Consider the following 22,134-nt stretch of genomic DNA (forward strand, 5'->3'; position numbering starts at 1 on the left):
AATGACTGAGAAAATTCTTAGTAACGCAGTGAAAGTGTCTTGGTTTTTATGCACTGAAATACGGTTTTGAAAACAAAAATTAAGGCTCTGTATTTTCATGGATTTTTTCAAGCAAGTAAATGAAAATTGTACTACATTCTTTTTAAAAACAAAAGAAATATTAATTAATAAAAAAAACAATAGATAGTGTAAATGAAATTGAACCAAAGGCGCCTAAGATGGGGGATCAAGCAGTAACATAATTGCCATTTTTTCATTAGTTTAACATAGGGAAAGTACCATCGTTTTAGCTTAAAGTATATATAGTTATAATAATGGAAATACTATGGAACAGAAAATACAATAAGATGGCCAGATTAAAAAATTACCATTATACAGTTTTTCCGTAACATTGTCTTGTGCGTTGTTGATATCGCCGTTTTCACTTTTCATTCGGGATAATTTTTCTTGTTTCTTCAACTGCTTTTTTTCCCTTTTGGAGAGTTTCCGTCGAAAGCTCGCGTTAGATTCCATGGAACCGCTCATGCAGTTTACCTGAAATAAATAATGCAATAAGTGTTTATAAAGTTTCCGACTTTGGCATTTGGAAGGCTATTCAAAGATGTGTTGCAAAAATATATACATAGTGAAGAAAAATAAATCTTTCATAGTCGACATTCGTGGTTAACAACAAACAAAAAAAATATTTTTTCAGTTTGACCAAATAATGCTTAATGATGGGCAGAAAATTAAATGATAAATAAATAAAATACAATTTTTACATTCTCGCTTAAATATTTTTGTATTAGGCATTTTTTTAATCCCAGGAAAAATATTATTCTTTATTTAAAATAACGTATTTTATCTATAAAATGATTGAATTATTTAAATTGAAAATTCTGATTTTTATTGAAACGACCATAGAAGTTAATTAGAGCCAAAATCAAATTAACTACGTAGTTTTGTTTTAAAACACATTTTTCTTAGTTGGAGATTGCTGATCTTTCAGATTTTTAAGAGTTGAAATCATTAAGAGTTTTGAAATGCACCTCAAGAGAAGACAAATTTAAGATTGTATTTTAACCAATTGCGCAACATGCAGGATTATTTTGCAAAAAATCTGCGCGTGACAAGCAACTTAGCCACGCCTAGACTGCTTAACGTTGCATTACCAATGCCTATCTCGCCAAACAACGAATTTACAATTTAATTCCAAACATGTTAATTCATTTTTAATAATTAATCATAGATTATATTTCAACCAAAGACATTATCATATTCTTAACGCACAGGATTGATTAACCCAGGCGTAAAACAGGCGTGAAACTTGACGAGTCCGTGATATTATGATTTATTTCTAAAATTTTGTCCGAGTTTTGAGCACTTTCCATTGATAAAAAGTAATACATAAATTAATTATTAATAAAATATCAATTTGTGATTAATTAACGTTATTTGTATATTACGTTTAGTTGCACAAACAGCAGCATAAGAATAAGTTAAGTTTCATTTGGATATTTCGGAGCAGTCGCTCAACTAACGATTCATGGAAAATTATTCCTTCGCTTGTTAAAATCCGACAGAAACAAACAATTGGCATTATTGTCATTACAAATAGAAGCTGCTCTTTTTCTACTGAGCTTGAAATGAAATTTTTTTCATCAACCTATATGGATAATTATCGAAATTCTTAATTAAATATGTTAAACAAGACCTTTTTTTTAAGAAAATTAAATTTAAAGGAAAAAAAATAAGAAACAAAATTTTGAAAAAAAATTACTCCATATCCGTTTTAAGAATTAATGGAATTAAAAAAAAAATACATTTATTAATTTAACACTCAAACTGGCCATATTCTTTATCACTATTTGAAGAAGTTTTAACTGAATTTTTTATTTTGTTAATTTTAGTAGTTTTTAATTGCGATGGAATGCAAACATTTGCCGCATAAGCTGAAATTTGTTTATCAAAATTGGAAAAATGTGTAAAATTATCGAGAAATTTTTGAAACTTTTGTGAAATCTGAAGTCAGTAAAATCATTGCGAAATCTTGCGTGAAATTAATGCTCGTGCGAACTCTGGTGTAGCAAATTCAAATTGCGATTTGCCCCTGGTGATTGCCGTTGACGGCACGTTATTTTACTTTGATGCATAAAAATTTTGATCCACCGGAGATGTCAGAAAAGTTACAAGATTTTTTACATTTTACATTGTATTTTGGACTATTGGTAATATTGTGATGTCATAAGTGTTTTGTTTGTAAATATTAATTAAACAGTTGCCTAATAGTATATTATGCAACAAGTGCGGTAAACGGTATTTGACTCACGAGTTTATTTGACACGAGCGGAGTGCAGCGGAGCGAGTTTTTAATAAACGAGTGAGTTAAAAAGTTTACCGAACGTGTTGCATATTATACTTTTTCTACGACCGTTAGTTTTTGGGTACATTTTCGCAAAACAACACAAATACATTCACTGACATGACCTTCGAATTGACAAACGTCAAAATTCAAAGCGTGGGAAATATCTCCGAAAACATCCGATTGGTCCCAAACCCGTGGGGTATAATCCCGGAAATGTTCGAAGTAGCTCGGATTCGTCGGAAACGAAACTAACGTGGTAAAGCGACGCTTCCCGCACGCTAGATCGGTGCGTAATTAGGTATTTTACAGACGGGAGTAGAAAAATGGTTTTCTGTTGTCTAGTGTGTGAAATAACCACATAGCTACTGGATAAATAGCGGCGGATGATACAGGAGTACGATGAAATATAATGAGATAGACATTTAATATGCGCATTCGCAATAAGACCTCGTGACGTTCAACAACCAACATGGCCGCTGACAGTTCGCTAAGTCGTTACATTATTTAATAGCTATATAGGAATAACCAATTAGTTAGTTCGCCCAATGATATACCGTTTTTACGACATAATAATAAAATTTTATGAATCGCTCAATAAATAGATTCGCAATTCTACAATGACGCTGCAGAACCGTACTTCGATACTTTGTGCATAAAAATGCTGAAAGCTGACGGATTCGTGTAGAGTTTCGGTGAGATTCCTTGGTTATTATGCAGTGAAAAATCTAATCTTACTTCAAAATGTTTATTTGAAATATAAATGAAGGAGTAACATTATATATAATAGCCAACAATTATAAAAAAAAAGTTATTCTACATTAAAATGTTCTACACATTTTTTTCAACCAGAAGCAGATATTTTTTCTGCTTCACTTCTAATTAATTCTATTGCACCAGAACTAAATTTCGGAGAGGTGTTGTTTGTTCTTAAACTGGGTTTCAGCTCTTCCCATATCAGTTCTGACTTCTTCAGTCGATGATGAAGATGATGTAGCTCGCGTTGTCCATCATGACAACACTGGAATTTTGGGAAGCAATTTTTCAGAAAACCATTTTTCAAACATGTCTGCTGTCATGTTTTTGTGTTAGTCAACCTTTACTTCTTTGCTATCTTTTGCAGAAAGCAGCGTTGAACTTTCATCTACCCAACCAGCTACAGAGCCCGCAAGTAGCCTAATAATTCGTTTGCCCTTCGAAACTTCAACGAACATTTTCTGCAGTTACCATCAGTCCATCCTTTCTTGACGGTATCGTAGCTATCAAACCAGGTCTCATCTAAATATATAACGGGGACGAATTTCTTGGATTTATTTCAAATATCGTGTCCTACACTCCGAAATTCTTGTTGAATGCACCAAAACTTGTCTCGTATTGATGATTTTGTAATAAAAGCCAATTCTTCATACGAACGCACCCAAAGTCTCTTGGCAACAATCAATGTTCAGAACACTACGCAACTCATCATGAAAAGTTTTGATTGTTAGAACAATATTCTTCTGATAAGTATCATATATCAACCGTCTCATTATTCCGGAATGGTGCATCTCATCAACGATTATTACGTCATCGACAACAATCTCAAATTCTTCGTCGCTGGACATCGCAAAAACAAAATTTAATAATATTAGTATTTGGTGAGAAATAAATTGTAATAAAATGTATTTGGTACTTCAATTAAAATGCTACACAAAGAGTTAGTTGGAAATTACTAATTACAAACTTAAGACGGAATAGAAATAACTCCAGAGCTTCGATGGCTAAGAAACCACTGTTTCACAAACTGACAGCAAACTCCGATTTCACCAATCCGCACAGATCAACCAATAGCAAACTGGGAAAACATCCGTTACAAATCAATTATCTAAATAAGATTTTGTATTGCTTTCGTAGGAAAATATTTTAGTGTCGTTATGTTTAACTCCCCAGTTTAAGCTTTCTAATGTGTTTTTAACCTCTCTAATAGGTAAATTCAACTTGAAATCGAGCTATCTCAAGTAGGGAATATGTATTAATATAACAGTTAAATACGGCCCTGGCTTGTGGTACACGTGCTGAAAAGGATGGTTCCTTCCGCTTTAGAACAGGCGGATCTTAAACTCATTCCGAAGTGAAAACTATAAATATGGTATATCGTTCGGCGAACTCTACTTCCAATTTAATAAATGGGTTGAAAATTTCGCCATCGTTCGGATATAATGTCTTTGGTTTCAATTCATACAATTGGCTAGCGTCCACTCACCGTTTTGTCGTCGGCATTTTTCAACAAAAATCTCCCCTCCCTGTCGTCTACGTGCCAATTCAACTGCACCAGCAACGGCTTTTCGTCGGGCGACATCTTCCTCTCTGGGCAACCTTCGTGCAATTCGTAGAGGGCGTACGACGGTATGGAAAGCATTCTCATGTCGGGCCTGAACTTTTCCACCAGGGTACCGATGACGTCGTCGACGGTCGCGTCTGACGCGACGCGTATGCACTTGGTCGCCACCTTCTGTCCGGAATCTTGGAAGTAGAACCGCATAACACCGTGGAACTCCAGATCCTAAAATATTTTAGACGTTAAACTTTTAAACTTTAAAATCCCGCATTCGTGAACAAAACTTGTGAAAACTTTTTACTCTACCGTGAGTTCAATTTATTTTGATGACATTTCAATTGTTTTTTTTGTTGTTGTTTTCAGAGATATCAAGGTAAACAAAAAAACAAAATGTTGTTTTTCCAACTGACGTATAAAACAAAACGCTATCAATTTTCTGACATATAAGCATACATCATATTTTATATGTGTCAATAGAATATCTTATTCGGATTACAATGTATATTTTCAAAAATAGGTAAAAATAGGAAATTTTTGTATAATTTCAAAAAACGTCGTGACTGACTGCAACAACAATAATTATTTACATATATTACATAATTACTTAGTCAGTCTTTAGCTATTCTAAATACTGCTATATGTGACCACCTGAACACTCCTCTCATATGTGTAATGTGCATTAAGTAACTGTTCAGGATTGTCTCTTAACTGAGCGATTATTATTACACGCAAAAATATGCCTATCTATGACACCACACCATACATGGTGGGTGGGTAAACGAACTTTCGTCAGTCCATAAAATGTTTTTAAAAAAATTATTATTCTCATTATGTCTATTTAAAAAATCCAAATAAAACTGCATCCTCCTATGACCTTGTTCTGCACTTAGTTTTGTGAGTTTTACGAAATTTACCAGAGAAATACCTGTCTCTTCATACACTCTAGTAATAGAGGAAACTGGATGTGCGTCATAGAATCCCAATATGTTTGCCTTATTTTCTTCATATGCAGCGTATCTTTTTAACAATAAATATGTTACCGTTTTCTGCAAATTTCCTTACCAGCGTTGGAAATATCTGTTCTGAAGGAGCTCGGTGCTCTGGATAAAATCTAATTTATTGACAACGAGCTGTGGTTGCACTTTTATTATTCAGAAAGTATATTTGAAGCATATCATTCCTTCCGCGGATGCTAAATTCGCGAAAAAACATTTTAACAATAATGACTTGGACAATAATTCAACCATCAATGTTGTTTACTAATATATCAAACATAAACATATTTTTCTATTCCCGCCTGTAAAATATCTAATTACGTACCGATATAGCGTCACTTTACCAAGTTAGTTTCGTTTCCCACGAATCCGAGCCACTTCGGACATTTCCGGGACTTTATCGCACGTGTTTCGGACCAATCGAAATTATACAAAAATTTCCTATTATTGCGGGCTTGTCAAAAACGAGTGGACTAAAATATACAGTGTGGCATCACTGTAATCGGTATTCTATTAAATACATATATAATATACCGGGCGTTCCATTTAAAAAATATATGACGTAGGCTTGTATGTCAGAACATTGATAGTGTTTTGTTTTATACGTCATTTAGAAAAAACTTCGCTACTAACCCGACATTTTCTTTTTTTGTTTACGTTGATATATCGAAAAACAAAAAAGTTAAAGCCAATCAAAATGTTGTCAGTATAAATAGAAGGCAAGGTACAAATTCCTTTTCCAGCCCGGTCCTGAACGCCGTTTTGAATAGAATATTTTGTAAAAAAGAATATTTAGAGAGTTTCTTTACAAAACAAACGATTTTGTTTTTACAATAATTTATAGTTAAATAATTTAACTGTATATCACCTGTTATTGGAATTATTATTGTATAAATAATTATTGTCATAAATAGAATATGCAAGTATGATTACATTAAATGTAATATAAATATGTAATTAACAGTAACAGCCTAAGTTTGAAGAGTAAGGAAAATACTTTAAATAGAAAAGATGTAGGGTTTATATCCACTATATTTTGGTTTTGTTTTAAATATAATACCTAGTGTATATTTTAATTTATTTAAACAATTTTTTCTTCCTGATTTCAAGAATATGGAGTTTGCCTTATAGAACTTTAGAAAGAAAGAGAAGACATTGTATAGGAGAATTAAAAAGTCACATCCATGTCACATAAATTTGAAAATCAATGAATATTAAAAGATTTGCAAGTCATCCTTTTCTATTCTATAATTACGGGAGCATATTAGATTTTTTTTCTCACTCTTGGAAATTATAAAATATATAACATAAAATAATAATATTACAAATAAACAAACACCCTGTAGGTATTTAGGTACATGCCCGTATTAGCCGTATTTCATTAATTGACGTATTTATACATTTTTGCAAAGCTCATGTAAATTATAGATACAAAAATAAGCAAGTGCAAAGCGATTAATAACGGAAAGAGAAGTTCTAATAGCTAGAATTGATGTCAAACAGAGCGTGAAATATAATTAATTGATCCGCTAAACGATAAAAGACATTTTTACCGTCTAATTTCATATGATTAACAATTAATGAGGCGCAAAATATAGAAATAAGTTTGACTCGAGGATGTTTATTATTATTATTATTATTATTTGGAAATTAGAGACTAAAAGAATGGAAAACGTATTTTCTGCAAAAAAAAGCGTCTGACTTATTTGGAAACAAACGTCGCGAAAAAAATTTAAATAAATAAAAAAAAATCATTTTTTAAAATCGACTTTATTTATTTATTTATTTTTTTAATTTATTTAAGTTTATGCCAAAAAGAAGAAAGTTATAATCTGCTACATTGTTCCACAAATATGTTTTTCTTACAATATACCTATTCTTTGTAACAGTATCTCGGAACAACTTCATATTCCTTTTTGTCAATATTTAGGTCTCAATTAATATTTCGTATAAATTGTTTTTATCACTAATATAATTATTTCCATTTTATAAAAATGACGTATAAAAGATTTACAAGTTATAAATATTAAACATAATTATTCGTAATATTTGTATCATTATTGATAATATTGTTGTGCTTATCGATCAATAGGTTCACTAATTTAAACCATCGACGACAGAAACGTCAAATACTACTACTAATCCCTAATTCCTAGTAGTTGGCTCTTTTATAACATTTTTAGATTTGAATATAACATTCCCGAGTTATAAATGACAGTGTCAAAGCCTCATTCGTTATTTGGATGAAGACTACAAAATGGGCAGGAAATTGATGCAACGGCGATGTTTATAGGTACTTTAGCTGCAATCGCAAGTTTATTATCTCGTCATCGTAACCATTTAGGTTATCGACTTCATTTAAATTTGTCGGAAGCTTTACAAATTGTCGAATCTTCATATGAGTTTTGCTTCAGTAATAGCTATATACATATTTTTTTAAATCGTACAGAAACACAAGATTGTTTAAAAATTTTCCGTATAATATCTTCAAATAAGTTGAAAATTAATAATTGTTTACGGCAAACGTAAAGGCTGTTTCTTAATTTCCTTCCAAGTGCTTTGGCGTTGAACAACTATTTAACCGGTTTGATGCAGAACATGCAGAATCAAATTATTTTGAATTCACGTCACGCATTTTGAACAATTTGCAGATGAGTAGTTTGGAGAATTTAAAAGATTTAAAAGATGGAAGAAGGGTTTCCTTTTTCCAAAACACATATATTCCTTCAAAATTTTGTTTGTACACGTGCTCAGACAGTTTCACCTGAACCTATGCCTGAACAATTTTGATGCCAAAGCAATTTAAAATTTGAAACTAAAAGCACGCTTATTTCAAAGGAAAACGGACCAATGCGCAAAGGTCTCATCGCTGACCTTTTTTTTTCTCCCACTCGAAGTGTAGAAACCTTATTTATAGTATAATGTATTTTCTGTACTTGTTTAAATATTTAGATGTTTATTTTAATTTGAGTATAGCCTCAAAAGGGCTGAATAATATTATTCAGTGGCGGCTAATATATACATACCTCAGGATTACAAAGACGTACAAATGAAGTAAAAGTTTCACGACCCACAAATTTCTCATACAAAATGTTTTATAGCAAACGATTAACATGGTTCTTCGCCCATAAACTGTCGAATTATATACTGCTACTCGGTCACGCAAAAAAACGTCCATATATGTACGAGGGTCGATCGATAAGTCCCCGTAAAATTAAAGAGAAGACTCCTAACCGGCCAGCTGTATTTATCACATAGTTTAATAGTTGTTATGTTGTAGTCGATTAAAGTAAACAACTTTAATTTGTTTATAACAATGAATAAAATTGAGTTTCGAGCACTTGTATTTGAAACTGTTTATGATGAATGCAGAAGAATGCAGATCGTCCTGTGGAAGTGAAGCAATTGGCAAAATCCACGACGTGATTTTCAGTGATCGACAAGTCAAAGTGCGCGAAACAGTTCAAACCACAGTCTTATCTCAAACTATAGTGCACCGTTTGCTCTCAGTGGTGAATAAACTTGATCGTGGGTTGCTTTTACTGCTTGAACGTCGCACTCTTTTGATAAAACTTGGATACATCTCTACATTCTAGAGACAAAAGGACAGTCAGAGCAGTGGACTTTTGAAGCTGAACGGGTCCCAAAGAAGTCTAAGGAAGGAAAAGATCCTACCTACTTTGCACAAAAAGTATGGAACTAAAGTTTTAATTAGTACAACATCCGGCGTATTCATCAAATTTGGCCTCCAGTGACTATTGATGGTTTCCAGACTTGAAGAAATGACTTTTTGGCAAAGTTTTACGCTTAACGACGAAGTAATTGCCAAAACAAAAGTCTAGTTAGGAGATTTTCGTTATCTATTATACATGGTATCGAAACTATGCTTTAAGCTTTACAGCGGCACAATCACTCTTAGTCATTTAATTGATTTATTCTGTAAAATAAATGTTAGAGTTCCAAAACAGAATTTTAGAGTTTTTAACCTACTTTCCATGAACAATTCCAGAAAAGATTTCCAAAATACAAAGTATAGATTTATTTCACTGTAAAGAAACACATATTAAGTCTCATTTTTAGGATAGAATATCAGATATCAGTTTTACTTGCTTTTGGACAACTGAAAAAATTTGGAGAACGGTTAGACAGTATACACTCAGAGAAAAAAATGCACAAGAAATCACCTTGCAATAAATCTATAGATGCGTTAGAAAATATTTTGCTATTGATTTGTTCACAAATTATTAGTCTAGTCAACGATTTTCTATTCTTCTGTCTTCCTATATGCCGTATTTGTTTTAAACGGAATTATGTTTAAAACGAATTATTACTTAATGATTACAAAAGGACGTTTTTACGTTCTCTTATAATCACAGGGTAGATACATTAATCAAACTTGAACGTTTATGTCTTAAGGGCGGTCGGTTGTTACTTCGAAAAGATTTCCATAACATTTTAAAAACATGTGACTTTGAACAGCCAATAGCGTCTGCAGTTCACTAACCGTAACCGTTTTCTTGGTGGTTTTAAGGGTACTTCATTTTTTAAATTGTTAAGTATAAGTATGTATATCATATATGGAGAGTATAAAAATACAAAACACGAAATAGTGCAACAAAACATTAACAATTTTTTATCATTTTATTACTAAAATCTAAGTATAGGCAATTATGTATGATTGAAAAAAAAACTATTCGTTTTAAGTAAGACTGATATTATTAATTCAAAGTCAGGGCAAATATAACTGCAATAAAAATATTATATTATAAGAAGGGTAGGATTAACAGGAAAAAAGGACTTTCGTTACAATTTATAATGATGGCTTCTCTGTTTTCAAGCTATAAAATGTTTAAATTGTTATTGTTTTAACATTTTTTCATGTTTATTTTATTATCTGTTATTATAATTACTTTTGTTTTAATAAGAATAAGTAATAAAAATTAAGAATCATATAGCGTCGCACTGAGTTATCAAAAAGCACCAATGAAGCAAAATCATATTTAATTTTGATGAAATTAACTTGTGTAGAGTAGAAAGGATGTTATTTTGAAAATTAAAAAACTGCCCAATACATGTTTTTTTTTTAATTTATCTGACGACTTATTGAACGATCCCCGTACAATCGCAATACCAAAAACGAAAACGTACCTATATACCTATATGTTACACTTCCTTGCTCGGTGCCCAACCCCATACCTCGACTCGTTGAAGCGCATTTCCTCGTCGCATTAGAAATGTCGGTTGTGAAACCGACAACGTTGTATTCTTATACTTTATACGAAAGTGAGTTAAGCCAGTGTGAATAATTACGGCAATTTGGATAAATTAAAACGCATTGGCGAAATTGAAAAATTACGAGTGACGATCGTATTTTAGGTAACAGTAAAGTTTGAAAGCAAAATGTACCGTGTCTGATAGTACGCTTCTATTTCCACTTTCTTGTTAATGACGACGATTTGATACAGTCGGCGAAGAATTTAAATAACTGTCTCTTATTGTTTTAACCGTTGATTGGCTTGTTTGTAGAACGCGATAAAAGTCGATTCATTGGTTGAGTGAGCGACGTGTTTCGACTCCATTTCGCTTTGTAGGTGGTAGGGCTTCTAAAATAGGTCGAAATCAATCAATATCTTTTTTTGATTTCTACACGGTGTTTCCAAAAACGGACGAAGATATTTGACATAAAAAAAAGAAAAAAAATCATAATATTTTTAAAGATACGTAAAATATTTTCTTCCCGATTTTGTTAAAAATTGGTTTTCACTAGATTAAAATTATTATTATTTAGTCGCAAGTACAGCTAGAAGTACAGCTTTTTTTACTTTTGGGTTGTTTTAGTATCGTGTATCGTTTTCCAGCAAAAAAAATCTTGATAGAAATTTCGACTAAATAAAATGACAATTAGAAAAGTCGTGAAGCACCCGGTATAAACGGTCTCCTCAATAGCTAGTTCATTTTTGTAAGTTATATCTTCAATAGTATTACCTAGAGTCTTAGCCACCTGCGCTCATTTCTTGTTATGACGTAAAAAACAGAGAACTAGAAATGTCTTAAATCCCAATTATATGCGATATAACCAAATCTGATTCTGTGGTGATAACTAACTAGCAGCGTCGTAATTTACGAATCGATTTCGTTGTGGTAGTAAAAGTAAATTCTCTTTTGAATATTTTTTTACTTGTTTTATACTAAAAATGATAAAATGTAATTTTCCAACGTGAAATGAGAATCTGCGGCATAGTTAAACAATACCACAAGGGTGCTATTTCGTATTCTTAAGCTTAATATTGATACATAACTAACCACTTTATAATTAAAAACAAAGTTCTTTCTGGTGTCCGTTAGGGAACAATCACAAAGGATATATATGTAGGGTCAAAGAATATTGTAGTATATAAGTTTTTATATAAATTTCAATTTAGCGTAATAATTGTTAAACACATTTCCATTCTGTTTTCGTCTTTCGTCTTTCGTCGTCTTCGATATACAGTTTCATACAACTCACCAAGGTATATTTTACCGATATCAAAAATTATCCTTTCATTCATAACCTGTATGTGCAACCCGATACATTTTTTGTCCTATAACGATACTGGTCCGGGGAACATAATAATTAACAAAAACTCAAATAATGAGGATGCCAATAATTGTTCGAACAAAACCGGAATTTTGAAAATTTAAAAACACCAACACTAAGGAACTGGTTTACAAAATAAAGTTATTAATACGATACGAAATTAATACCGAACAGTAAAATGACAAAATACACAAATTAACATCGCCTTATATTTTAATTATCGGGTCATTTCAGACGTTAAACGTGCATTCCCGAGAATTAATTGCCGTTAAAAATCCTAATGTCTAAAAAGAGAAAATGAAATCAATCATTCTGATTCTGCGGCGATTCGGTTAAGGCAGTAAAAGTCGCGGTGACGCTGCATCCGATCTACTTTATCATTTGTACGATCGGATTGAGTTTGTCATCGTTTTTACACACCGGATGTTAGAACACCGGAGTATATGATATAAAGAAGCTAAGAAACCCATTTTTCTCTGCTCTGGTTTAATTTAAACTAAGTTTATTTTGAACAATTCACTTTTCAATTCAACAATTCTGAATACGGAGAATTATTTCTGGGATATCTCAAATAAATCAATTGATGAAACGCAAAACTCCGAAAATTTCTCGCTAATAACTAACCGCTCATTTAAATTTTAAATTTAAGTTGGCAACACTTTTTTAACTGGCAGCCTTTAGGACAATATGGAGTCACAAATGATGAAAAACGTCATTGAAAATTAGATCTCCAGATTAGGCTACGTCCGAGCCAGCCGTGGTTGTTATACGCCAGAAGTCATACTTAAATTGGAACGCCACAAAACGATCTTTCGACTAAATTAAATTTCATGTAAATTTAAAAAAATCATCTTGGTTTTACTCCGTTTCAAAGCTGAAAAAACCCCCTTTATTTCGTTTATACGTAGTCTGATGGACAATGTACCACTCTGAACAACTAGTGTGGTGAAACGCTGCTTGAATTTTGCAAAATACCACATACAAAAATTAGTTCGAAATGCCCAAAACATATTTAGATCCTTATTTACAAAAAAGAGAGAATTTGGGAGACTCTAGAACTGACGTCTTACTTTTACACATTTGGCTTTGGAGCATCCAAGGGCTACAAAACGGGTAACTTGGCAGATCTGTTCCAGAAATCCTTAACTCTTTTAAAGTAAATAAAACCAAGAACATGTCCAAAAGAATCCCAGCCACTTCGGATATTTCCGGGATTTTACCGCACGGATTTGGAAGCAATCGGATGTTTGTCAATTCTGACAGTGAATGTATTCGTGTTTTGCGAAAATGTACACAAAAACTAACGGTCGTAGAACAAGTATAGCATGCAACACGTTCGATAAACTTTTTAACTCAGTCGTTTATTAAACACTCGTCAAATGCAGTCTACCGCACTTGTTGCATAATATACCATTATTTGTTATTATTTGTGCAAGGGTCTACAAAAAAGACCATTTTTCAAAAAAAAATTCTTGAATCAGAAGACGCAGATGATTCCATAAACTTTTATTCTTGACAATTTTTCACAAAAAAAAAAAAAATAAAAAAAAATGGGTCCCCCTATTATTGAAAATTGGCAATAATTTGAAATCTGTGTTTTAGATGTCAGTTTCTTTTACATGACGATATAGCCCAAATTTGCAGCTACCGAATTTAGACTTGGGAGAGAAGTAGAAGTCTGGACTAGCATTTAGACTCTTTAAATTGGGAGCAATAAAATAGCGCGAATTTTTGAATTTTTTTTGTGGTTATTTTCGCATCCAGAAAAACACCTTTTTTTCTTCGATTATATTCAAGGTGTTTTAGTTATGGTCAAAAATCTAAAAGACCCTGAAAATTGTTCTTTTAGAGAGTAAATTATTAATCAAAAATCAAAATTCGTTCAAATAGCTAATCCGTTCAAACAGTGTTATAGGCCGTATCAAAGGCTCCAATTACGGTTTCCGTCTGTCACATACGCTGTTCGAGATATTTGAAAAAATCCAAATGAAAATCACCATTTTCTCGCCTTGAATCTAGAGGCGATGACGTCATTTACTATTGCCACGTACTCCATGGATTCAGAAAACAAGTAGTTTTTTTAAAACCATTTACTCCATTGGAAAAATTCGGATGCCAGGAAACTAAGGAGATCCAGGGCTATAACCTCTATTTCGAACATTGTTAGAATTATATACAGGGTACGTCGTTTGTGGGCAAAAAATTCTAAAAGATCCTAGAAATTTCCGCTTTTGTGGGTGAATTATTGGCGATGCATGAAAAACTTTAAAGATGTGATAATGTGATATGAACATTAACGTAAACTGTGTCGAGAGAGAGTTTATGCTTTCGTCAATTATACAGTGCGCGGGATATTTGCAAAAATATTTTTATTATTTACCGATGTTTGCTGTAACTTTGAAGTTTGACGAGATGTGAAGGACATTTTATACAGTACATGGACAATCAAATTACATCGATTTTGCGAAAGTTCCATAGTGGTCCGCATTAGCACGACAGAAAAACAAGGCGTCAATGCAGACAAACACTGAATAAGATATGACTTCGAAAAAATACTCTACATATGTCAAAAACGGAAACGGCAAAACGTATATCTCAATTTATATCAAGAATCCTTCAATGCTGAGCCACCCTGTATATCGAAGAAAACAAAACACATTGTAATATTTTTTAAAACCCACCGGAGGCGCGTTACAACGAAATCAGGTCGTCCGACAAATCGAAGATCGCAAGATCTTGACTACTTCACATTCGTCGTAGAGTAGGTTAGTTTGCTACTACGATCCATTACTACGGACCACAGCAAGGTAAAGGACATTCACCTCGTCACTAGTGAGTTTAATTCTTCTGGGTTCGTTTTGAAACTTCTGTCGGGCGAGCCTGCCGCGTTTCTTTATAACGACAAATTACAACTTTGTTAATGGTTGTAACTGTTTATGGGAGTCTCGCGGGTCTGTTATAAAGCGTCAACCGGAAATATTCGCGCGTAGTTATAAAAAATAGTTTAAAAATCGATATAGGTACGACGGATAGATTTTTGGTATTGTATTTTTACAAACTCAACGAATTTATTAAACCCAAATTACTCTACTTCAATTCAATTCAATTTATTGGATATTTAGGGTGTACATCACATAGTAAACAGTTGGGAAATCACCAAAGAACATCAATTAATTACCAGCACAAAATAAAATAGACGTATTTAATCAACCAATGAACCCTCTTTTTTTAGATTATTCCTCAAGGACTAGAGGGAACTAGATATTTTATAGCGAAATACTCCCCTAAGGTTTGGATACTTACTTAAAAAATTGGTCAAAGTTATGAGCGGGTGATCATCAAAACAAAAAGAACTACAACCGGTAGTTTGTTGATCAAATTTTAACAAGGGTCTTCAATTCAGACTTCCTTCAGTGCACCACAAAGCTTATAGTTAAAACACCCGTTTTAAAATTAACTTAAAATTACAATCCGCTCAGTACTCATGCAAGTTCCACCCCTTGACCCGAAGGGGTAAACTCCATCTTATTACATTTGGGGTTTTTGTTAGATTACAGACACAGGTTTAAGGTATTCAAAAACTACGTACGAGATGACAACAAATCTTTCAACCTTTGCACAAATCTGTCCAAATATTTTTTTTATGTCAACTGGAAGGAGGGTACATATCTCATCCTGAGAATTTCAGCTTAAGATATCTTCAAAAAATACACTTTACGTTGTAAGCTCCAACTTCACAACACTATCGTTGAACAAGTCATCCTACCCAAGACCAGGAACATCAAAGAAGAAGTCAGACTACAAAACTCACCAAACCTAATCAAAACTATTAAGGCATTACCTATATCCACACACAACAGAAAGTTCGCATCTATAAGAAAGTACAATACTAATATACTCGGACAAAACAAAGCCCGACATCATAAAACATCAGATATGACTGAGGTTTGCGAAATTAAAACAATGAGATTAAATGCAATATTCAGAAATTTACCTCAAGAGTAAGGTAAGTTAGAACCAATCGGAATGCGGACAGCATGAGAAATGAGAACTTTCTCAGATGTATTAATAAAGAAAGAGAACTATTCAACATTTAGGTCACACCACCTATAAATACCAATTTCTCCAAGTAACTATCGAAAGTAAAATCGAGGGCAGAAGAGGATGAGGCGGAAATAAAGTGTCTTGACTGTATAACGGAAGGCAGTGGAAATGCATATGTGATACAGGAACATTTATCCACACAGTCAAAGACAGACAACCCATGGAACGAAGAATGGTAAGTTTACAATCTAACTTTATACTTAGGAAATTAATACATTTTATTGATTTGGTGGCCTTGCAAATGGTTACATTCTGTTATCCATAGTAAAAAAATATTTAAAACCTTAAAAAAAAAACCTTACCTCATTTGGTTCAGACAGTTCGAACAGATCCAGGCGATTGGCGTTCCATTGGTTGATGACGTTTCGCAGGGCCTCTCTCTCGAGGGCCCTGCGATCGCTAGAATTGCCGTGCATCTATGGTGTCTGCAAATAAAAGCAATAGATGTAGAAGGGGTTGTGCACAACAAGCCTAAATATCAAATCACTTTAATGAAAATTGCGAAACTATCAAACAGGGTTGTCATCGATTCATACTTTGTTAAGTGAAATGAATTCATATACTTTAAGAATAGACATTCGGTGTTTCTAATTGGGCAATCAATAACCTATAAAAATCTAATACTTAACCTCTAATACATAAAACCGGTAAATTAAACGAAATTACAGTCCCGGCACTTAATTTGATAAATGTAATCTGTAGGTACCAAGCTAATTGCTGATGTATACAGCACGTTTGCGTGCTTTTACAAGCACTTTCGACACTGAGGTAAATAAAGACGTTGTAAATGATTACTCCTGTACATTAACCTAAGAGGCTACTACGACAAAGTATGTTCGTAGATAATGTTTAAACAAAAATGTAACCGTATATGTAAAAAGCGGATAATCCAATTAACTTTTAATCTGAAAAAAATACATTTCCTGTAGAAGCGACAGAAAATAATTAGTTCAAATTTTGTCGTTGGATACGTTGGATACGCAACTGTTTTTATTATAGAAATACAAAAATTACTTTAAAATCGTAGAAATACATCAGTACGTAGGAATACAGGTCTCCTGGTATCAACAGAACAGGACGAAATATGCGTTAGATGCTCCGGTACCTTGAGGAAAATTCTAACGAGTAAACCAGAAAGAATCAACGAAAAGTGGAAGAATGACTTACTATGCACAACAACACCTTCAAAAAATTTAGAGGCAGGTTTTAGAAAGAATTATTTCTCACTTAAAATTAATCCTAACCATGAGTTATTTCTTCTAAACCCCGTATAAAACTTCTATTGCACGTATTGACTACAAGTTGCGAGTTCTGTGAAAGGCTTAGAGCACACCATCACCTGTTGGTACAACTTAAACTTTCTGTCTTTCTAAATAACACTATTACGGGACCAAGAAATTAAGAGCAATCTATACAAGGCGACTGTAGATACGAGACATATTTCAAAACAATTTTAAAATATAGAATGGCGAAAAGATTTCATAAAACGAACACCCATTTTGTTCAACCAATGACTCATTCCTCTACGGCAATTAAAAGTGAAAAAACTGTTTAATAATTACAGAAATTGTTTACTGTTGTTGCCATTGCGTCCGGTCTTGTCATTACGATTCACTTTCCTTTCCGCTGGGTCGGGAATTGGTGTGTTATGGAGTAAGAATAATGATTGCTTTTGCACTTTCCAAGAGTAGAGCCTCAGGTATATTTGCAGTGTAGCAATTCGGGAAACGAACACCTCTTTCTCTCTGATTGTGGGAGGACATGCTTCAAGGTTTAAACTAAAAGAACTTACATCGTCTTTACTCACGCATTGAATTATTCTAGTTTAAACTTGTTTACAGTGTTTTTGTGGAGTGTACTTTTGATTGAGCAATGTATTCATTGGAAGTGTGACCATAGATGTACGAGTGCAGTTAGACAAGTATGAAAACAAATTAGCAAGCGATTAAAGAATCCAAAAGCACGGAGCTTGTAGATTAGAAATTTGTAGAATAGTTTCAGAAATATACTGAGACTTATGCGAAAGGTTTATTCTACAATCCAGAAGTTTTGTAAAATTGTAATTAATAATTATTACAGCATATTAGTTAAATCAAATTATATTATAATTCAAACCCACATAATATTATGCAGTTTTATTTTAATTTAATTTATAATTCAATTTCAAATCGACCGTACAAACATATCGTCACTTTGGGTCAAAAACTCAACACAAAATTCATCGCACTTAACAAATTTACCTTTTCTGTATAGTGCGTGCATAATTTATTTTTCTCATTTGCATCTAGGGCAGATAACAGACCTTAAAGTAAAACGAAATCCTCCACGTATCCAAATCCCACTTTGCCAGAAATAGTGCGAACACTATACAAACCGATCGATACGACCGCACGCGATTTTTGCTGATTCCGACACAAAAATCGTGTCGTGATCAACGGTGCGGAAAAACGAATTGTTCGTACAGGAACAAGCGCCGTAAACTTTCACTGTTTGTCCGGGTTGTCGGTAATTGTGTTCCCAGAGTATACTGATTAATTGAAATCTAGTAATTTTTATTCGTGAGCAAAGGTTACGTGTCAGGTCGATCGCATGGATTGGTCAGTATTTCGCATTTTATACCGCTGCGAAATTATTTCGATTTTTTTTTTACTCCGGAGCATTGGTTCTTGGATCTCTCATTTTGGAGCGAATAAAAGTTTTAGTACGCCACAGATCTGTGTGCTAAATTTATTTTTATTATTATTTATTTTATTTAAACCCAACCACAGAACAGGGACACAAGTAACAAATTTAAAAAAAATGCAAAAGGACAGCAAAATGCTAATACAACATAAAATAAAACAAAAATAATTATATGCCAGTCCTTAAAAAAATATATTTTAACAACACGTAAGTAGAAGAAAATATTTCAAGCTGGAAACTTGCCGAGTTGCACAGATCGCACATTCTGTGGAAAGGAGACAATTTTAAAACATTCGTACGCGGCGCAGAAGGGCAAAAGGTTTGATCTAGTCTTGAGGTAACCCTGGAAACACCAAAGTTCAATTTTGATTAGTTTTGGCCAACAACCTAATTATGAATAAATTTGTATAAGAATATCGCCAAGTTGCAATTGCGGCGAAAACTTAATTTAGATATACTTATTGTCATGCCTGAAAGACAAGAGTGTCAAGAATTTTCATTGTACAGATTCCAGCTTCCTTGAATGGACTTGGTAAAACGGACTCCATATAATATCACCGTATTCCTAAATCATGAATAAGTTTTCGTATTTGAGAACCAGGAGCGGTAATACCACGAAATTTACGTGACAGTTACCAGTATATCCTGTCCTTCCAATTTCTCTCTTGGAAGCCTCTTCGCTGCATTTCAATCGCGAGACCCTGCTCCCAAGTGTTCCTCGTTTCCTCCTCGTTTTTTATGCCACATTTCATCTTCCACTCTTAGGCATATAGCTTCTACTGTAGATAAGCTTAGGGCTAGGGTAATACCCATGTACCTTTAAAGCAGTGGTCGCCAACCCCTTCAATGTGTTGAGCTACTTTGTTAATTTTGGAATAAACAGTGAACTACCCCTATGACCTACCTATGGCAATTAGATTTTTTTGTGGAATTTTGACGCTTCTCTGATTTTTTGCAGTTCGTATTTCTCATCAACTCCGTTTTATCTTGCCGTCCATAACTTTGCGAGAGCTACATATGCCTGCTGAAATGAGTCTCCAGACGTGACAAATAATCAAAAGAATTTCCATCTCGATTTGAAGTCTTAACATGAGCCCCAGCTTCATACGAAAGGGCGGAAATAAGACTTGTCCTTCTTGATCACTTCTGGTTTTCCTTGGATCATGTAATTGTAGTGGAGGTCAGGCAGGTATAGAGAAATCAGACCAGGTAAGTAATAATGTAATTAAGAGCAGCGGATTAAATAGGGCTGGTAAAGCTGTACATGGAATTGTCAGAGACAATTCCATGTATATGTTTGGATAATTACAATAGAATTTTAAATAGAAAATTTCTAATTTTACCGTTAAGTTTATATTCATTTCTTTATTAAAAACTCATCTTTGGAATCAGCTCAGCTCAGACCATTTTTTTTTATTTCGTTGCCCCATGGAATCGACCAAGACATAAGATATACTAAATAGTTTCGATCAAACCTGGTAAATATCTGTAGACCTACGAATTTCCTGGCGCCCTTCCGCCATCCAAAGTAGGTCTGTTTAAACGCGACGCTAATCCGGTCGATACAAAACAAACAATGGTCTCTTTTTATTCCGTGACAGCTGTCGGTTAGTTTGGAAGCATGTCCGAGAACAACGACGCCATTCAAAAGCGCCATTTCACGTTTTTTCCGCTTTTCTGGGGTCCGCGCATATTACGTTATGGAAAAACGCAAGTGCACGAAGAAAAAGTTGCGCTGCCGTCACAATACAGTGCGTTTTCCCACGGTCGTATGCCATCGACACTCTGCCAACTTCCGTCATCGTTAGTAAAGATGATAATTTGACGGTATAGTAGAGAAGGTCACACTGCCCAAAACCAGTGTAACCAGGGAGCCTCCAATGTTGTTACAATCGGTAAATGTTTTCGAATCAGGAACAATTCATACTGCCAGAAAGGTCTTTGATCCGAATTGAATTTTTGAAGTAATAAATGTAATATTAATATATTAATGTCAAATAAAAGTTAATGTTGAAATAACATATGTGCATTTTTTTAATGGTAAATAATTTTCTAAGGTAATTTGCAGCCCACTCTGATACTCACGCTGATTATTATTATTATTTAATTTTACATGAATGAAATTGAATGAATTAAAACGCCTTTGGCACGAATTCAATGAAATTTTGTATACAGTGGTACTCTAGTTCAAAAAGTTGAAAAAGTACAAAAAACTACGTACAATACACAATTTTAAGAAAGAGAAAGAGGAGAAAGTTTAAAAGTTTTGAGTTCTGATAAAATTGACGTTTTGATTATACAGGGTGTGTCAACGGTAATTTTCATTATCTCATTGGTTTGAAAAGTTATGAGAAAATGGGAATTTGAAGTGATTTTAAAGTATACAAGATGACTCAAAAAAGCGTGACGAATAAACACACTTTTTATATTGAAAAATCTCGATTTTCTTAAATGGCACACCGTACATATTATTATTTTTCCTTTAAGAAGTTCCAAAAACCTACAACTTTTATTAAGTATGCGATTTTTGTATTTATTGTGCGAGTAAATTTAAAAAAAACTAAAGCTTATTTGATTATGGATTAGATTTGACTTATATGTCAGGTCAAACGGAAAAAATGCTTGGTATATTGGGATGGTATTATATGAGACAATTCTTTTTTTTATTGAAAATTACATTCAGTAAGTGAAAATGAAGGCTTGACATAGTTCCGTTTTATTTTTTTGCGATTTTGAACGCATATCTCCAAAATCAACATTTGAATTTATAAAAAGACCTTGAAAATGAACTATCATATTATCCACCATTCCAAAAAAAAAATACCGAAACTATGCCGAGCTGCCATTTTGATTTACGGGAATACAATTTTCACTAAAGAAATGGAGAATTTTGACTCATATTCCAATAATTCCTCACAAATTTCGTGGAAATATACCAAACGGTTCAAAAGTTAAAGTTTTCATAGTCAATAATTGTGCATCCTATTAACACAATGGATAACTAACTGGTGTATATTCAGAAGCTAGACAAAAAACAGAACCTTGTTTAAAAGGAAAAGTACTGTCAACTAAAATATAGACTAACAACAAAGAAAAAAAAATTGTGAAAGTTAAAGAA

The 22,134-nt window shown here is 33.2% G+C and overlaps 1 protein-coding gene across 3 annotated transcripts in view; it reads right to left on the reverse strand.

The window, feature by feature from the left end:
• The window catches only part of LOC132697342 (afadin), a 94,237-nt gene that overhangs the window by 60,926 nt on the left and 11,177 nt on the right, over nucleotides 1-22,134 (reverse strand). For all 3 annotated transcript variants that reach the window (XM_060662763.1, XM_060662769.1, XM_060662762.1), the window contains exons 2-4: nucleotides 16,637-16,759; nucleotides 4,584-4,883; nucleotides 369-534 (exon numbers count right to left, since the gene is read on the reverse strand). In XM_060662763.1, coding sequence (XP_060518746.1) covers nucleotides 369-534; nucleotides 4,584-4,883; nucleotides 16,637-16,750 — 580 coding nt within the window. In that variant the 5' untranslated portion in view covers nucleotides 16,751-16,759. The remainder of the gene's footprint in view (nucleotides 1-368; nucleotides 535-4,583; nucleotides 4,884-16,636; nucleotides 16,760-22,134) is intronic.

Source organism: Cylas formicarius, unplaced genomic scaffold (assembly GCF_029955315.1).
Source record: "Cylas formicarius isolate icCylForm1 unplaced genomic scaffold, icCylForm1.1 PGA_scaffold_1__22_contigs__length_36826433, whole genome shotgun sequence".
NCBI lineage: Eukaryota > Metazoa > Arthropoda > Insecta > Coleoptera > Brentidae > Cylas > Cylas formicarius.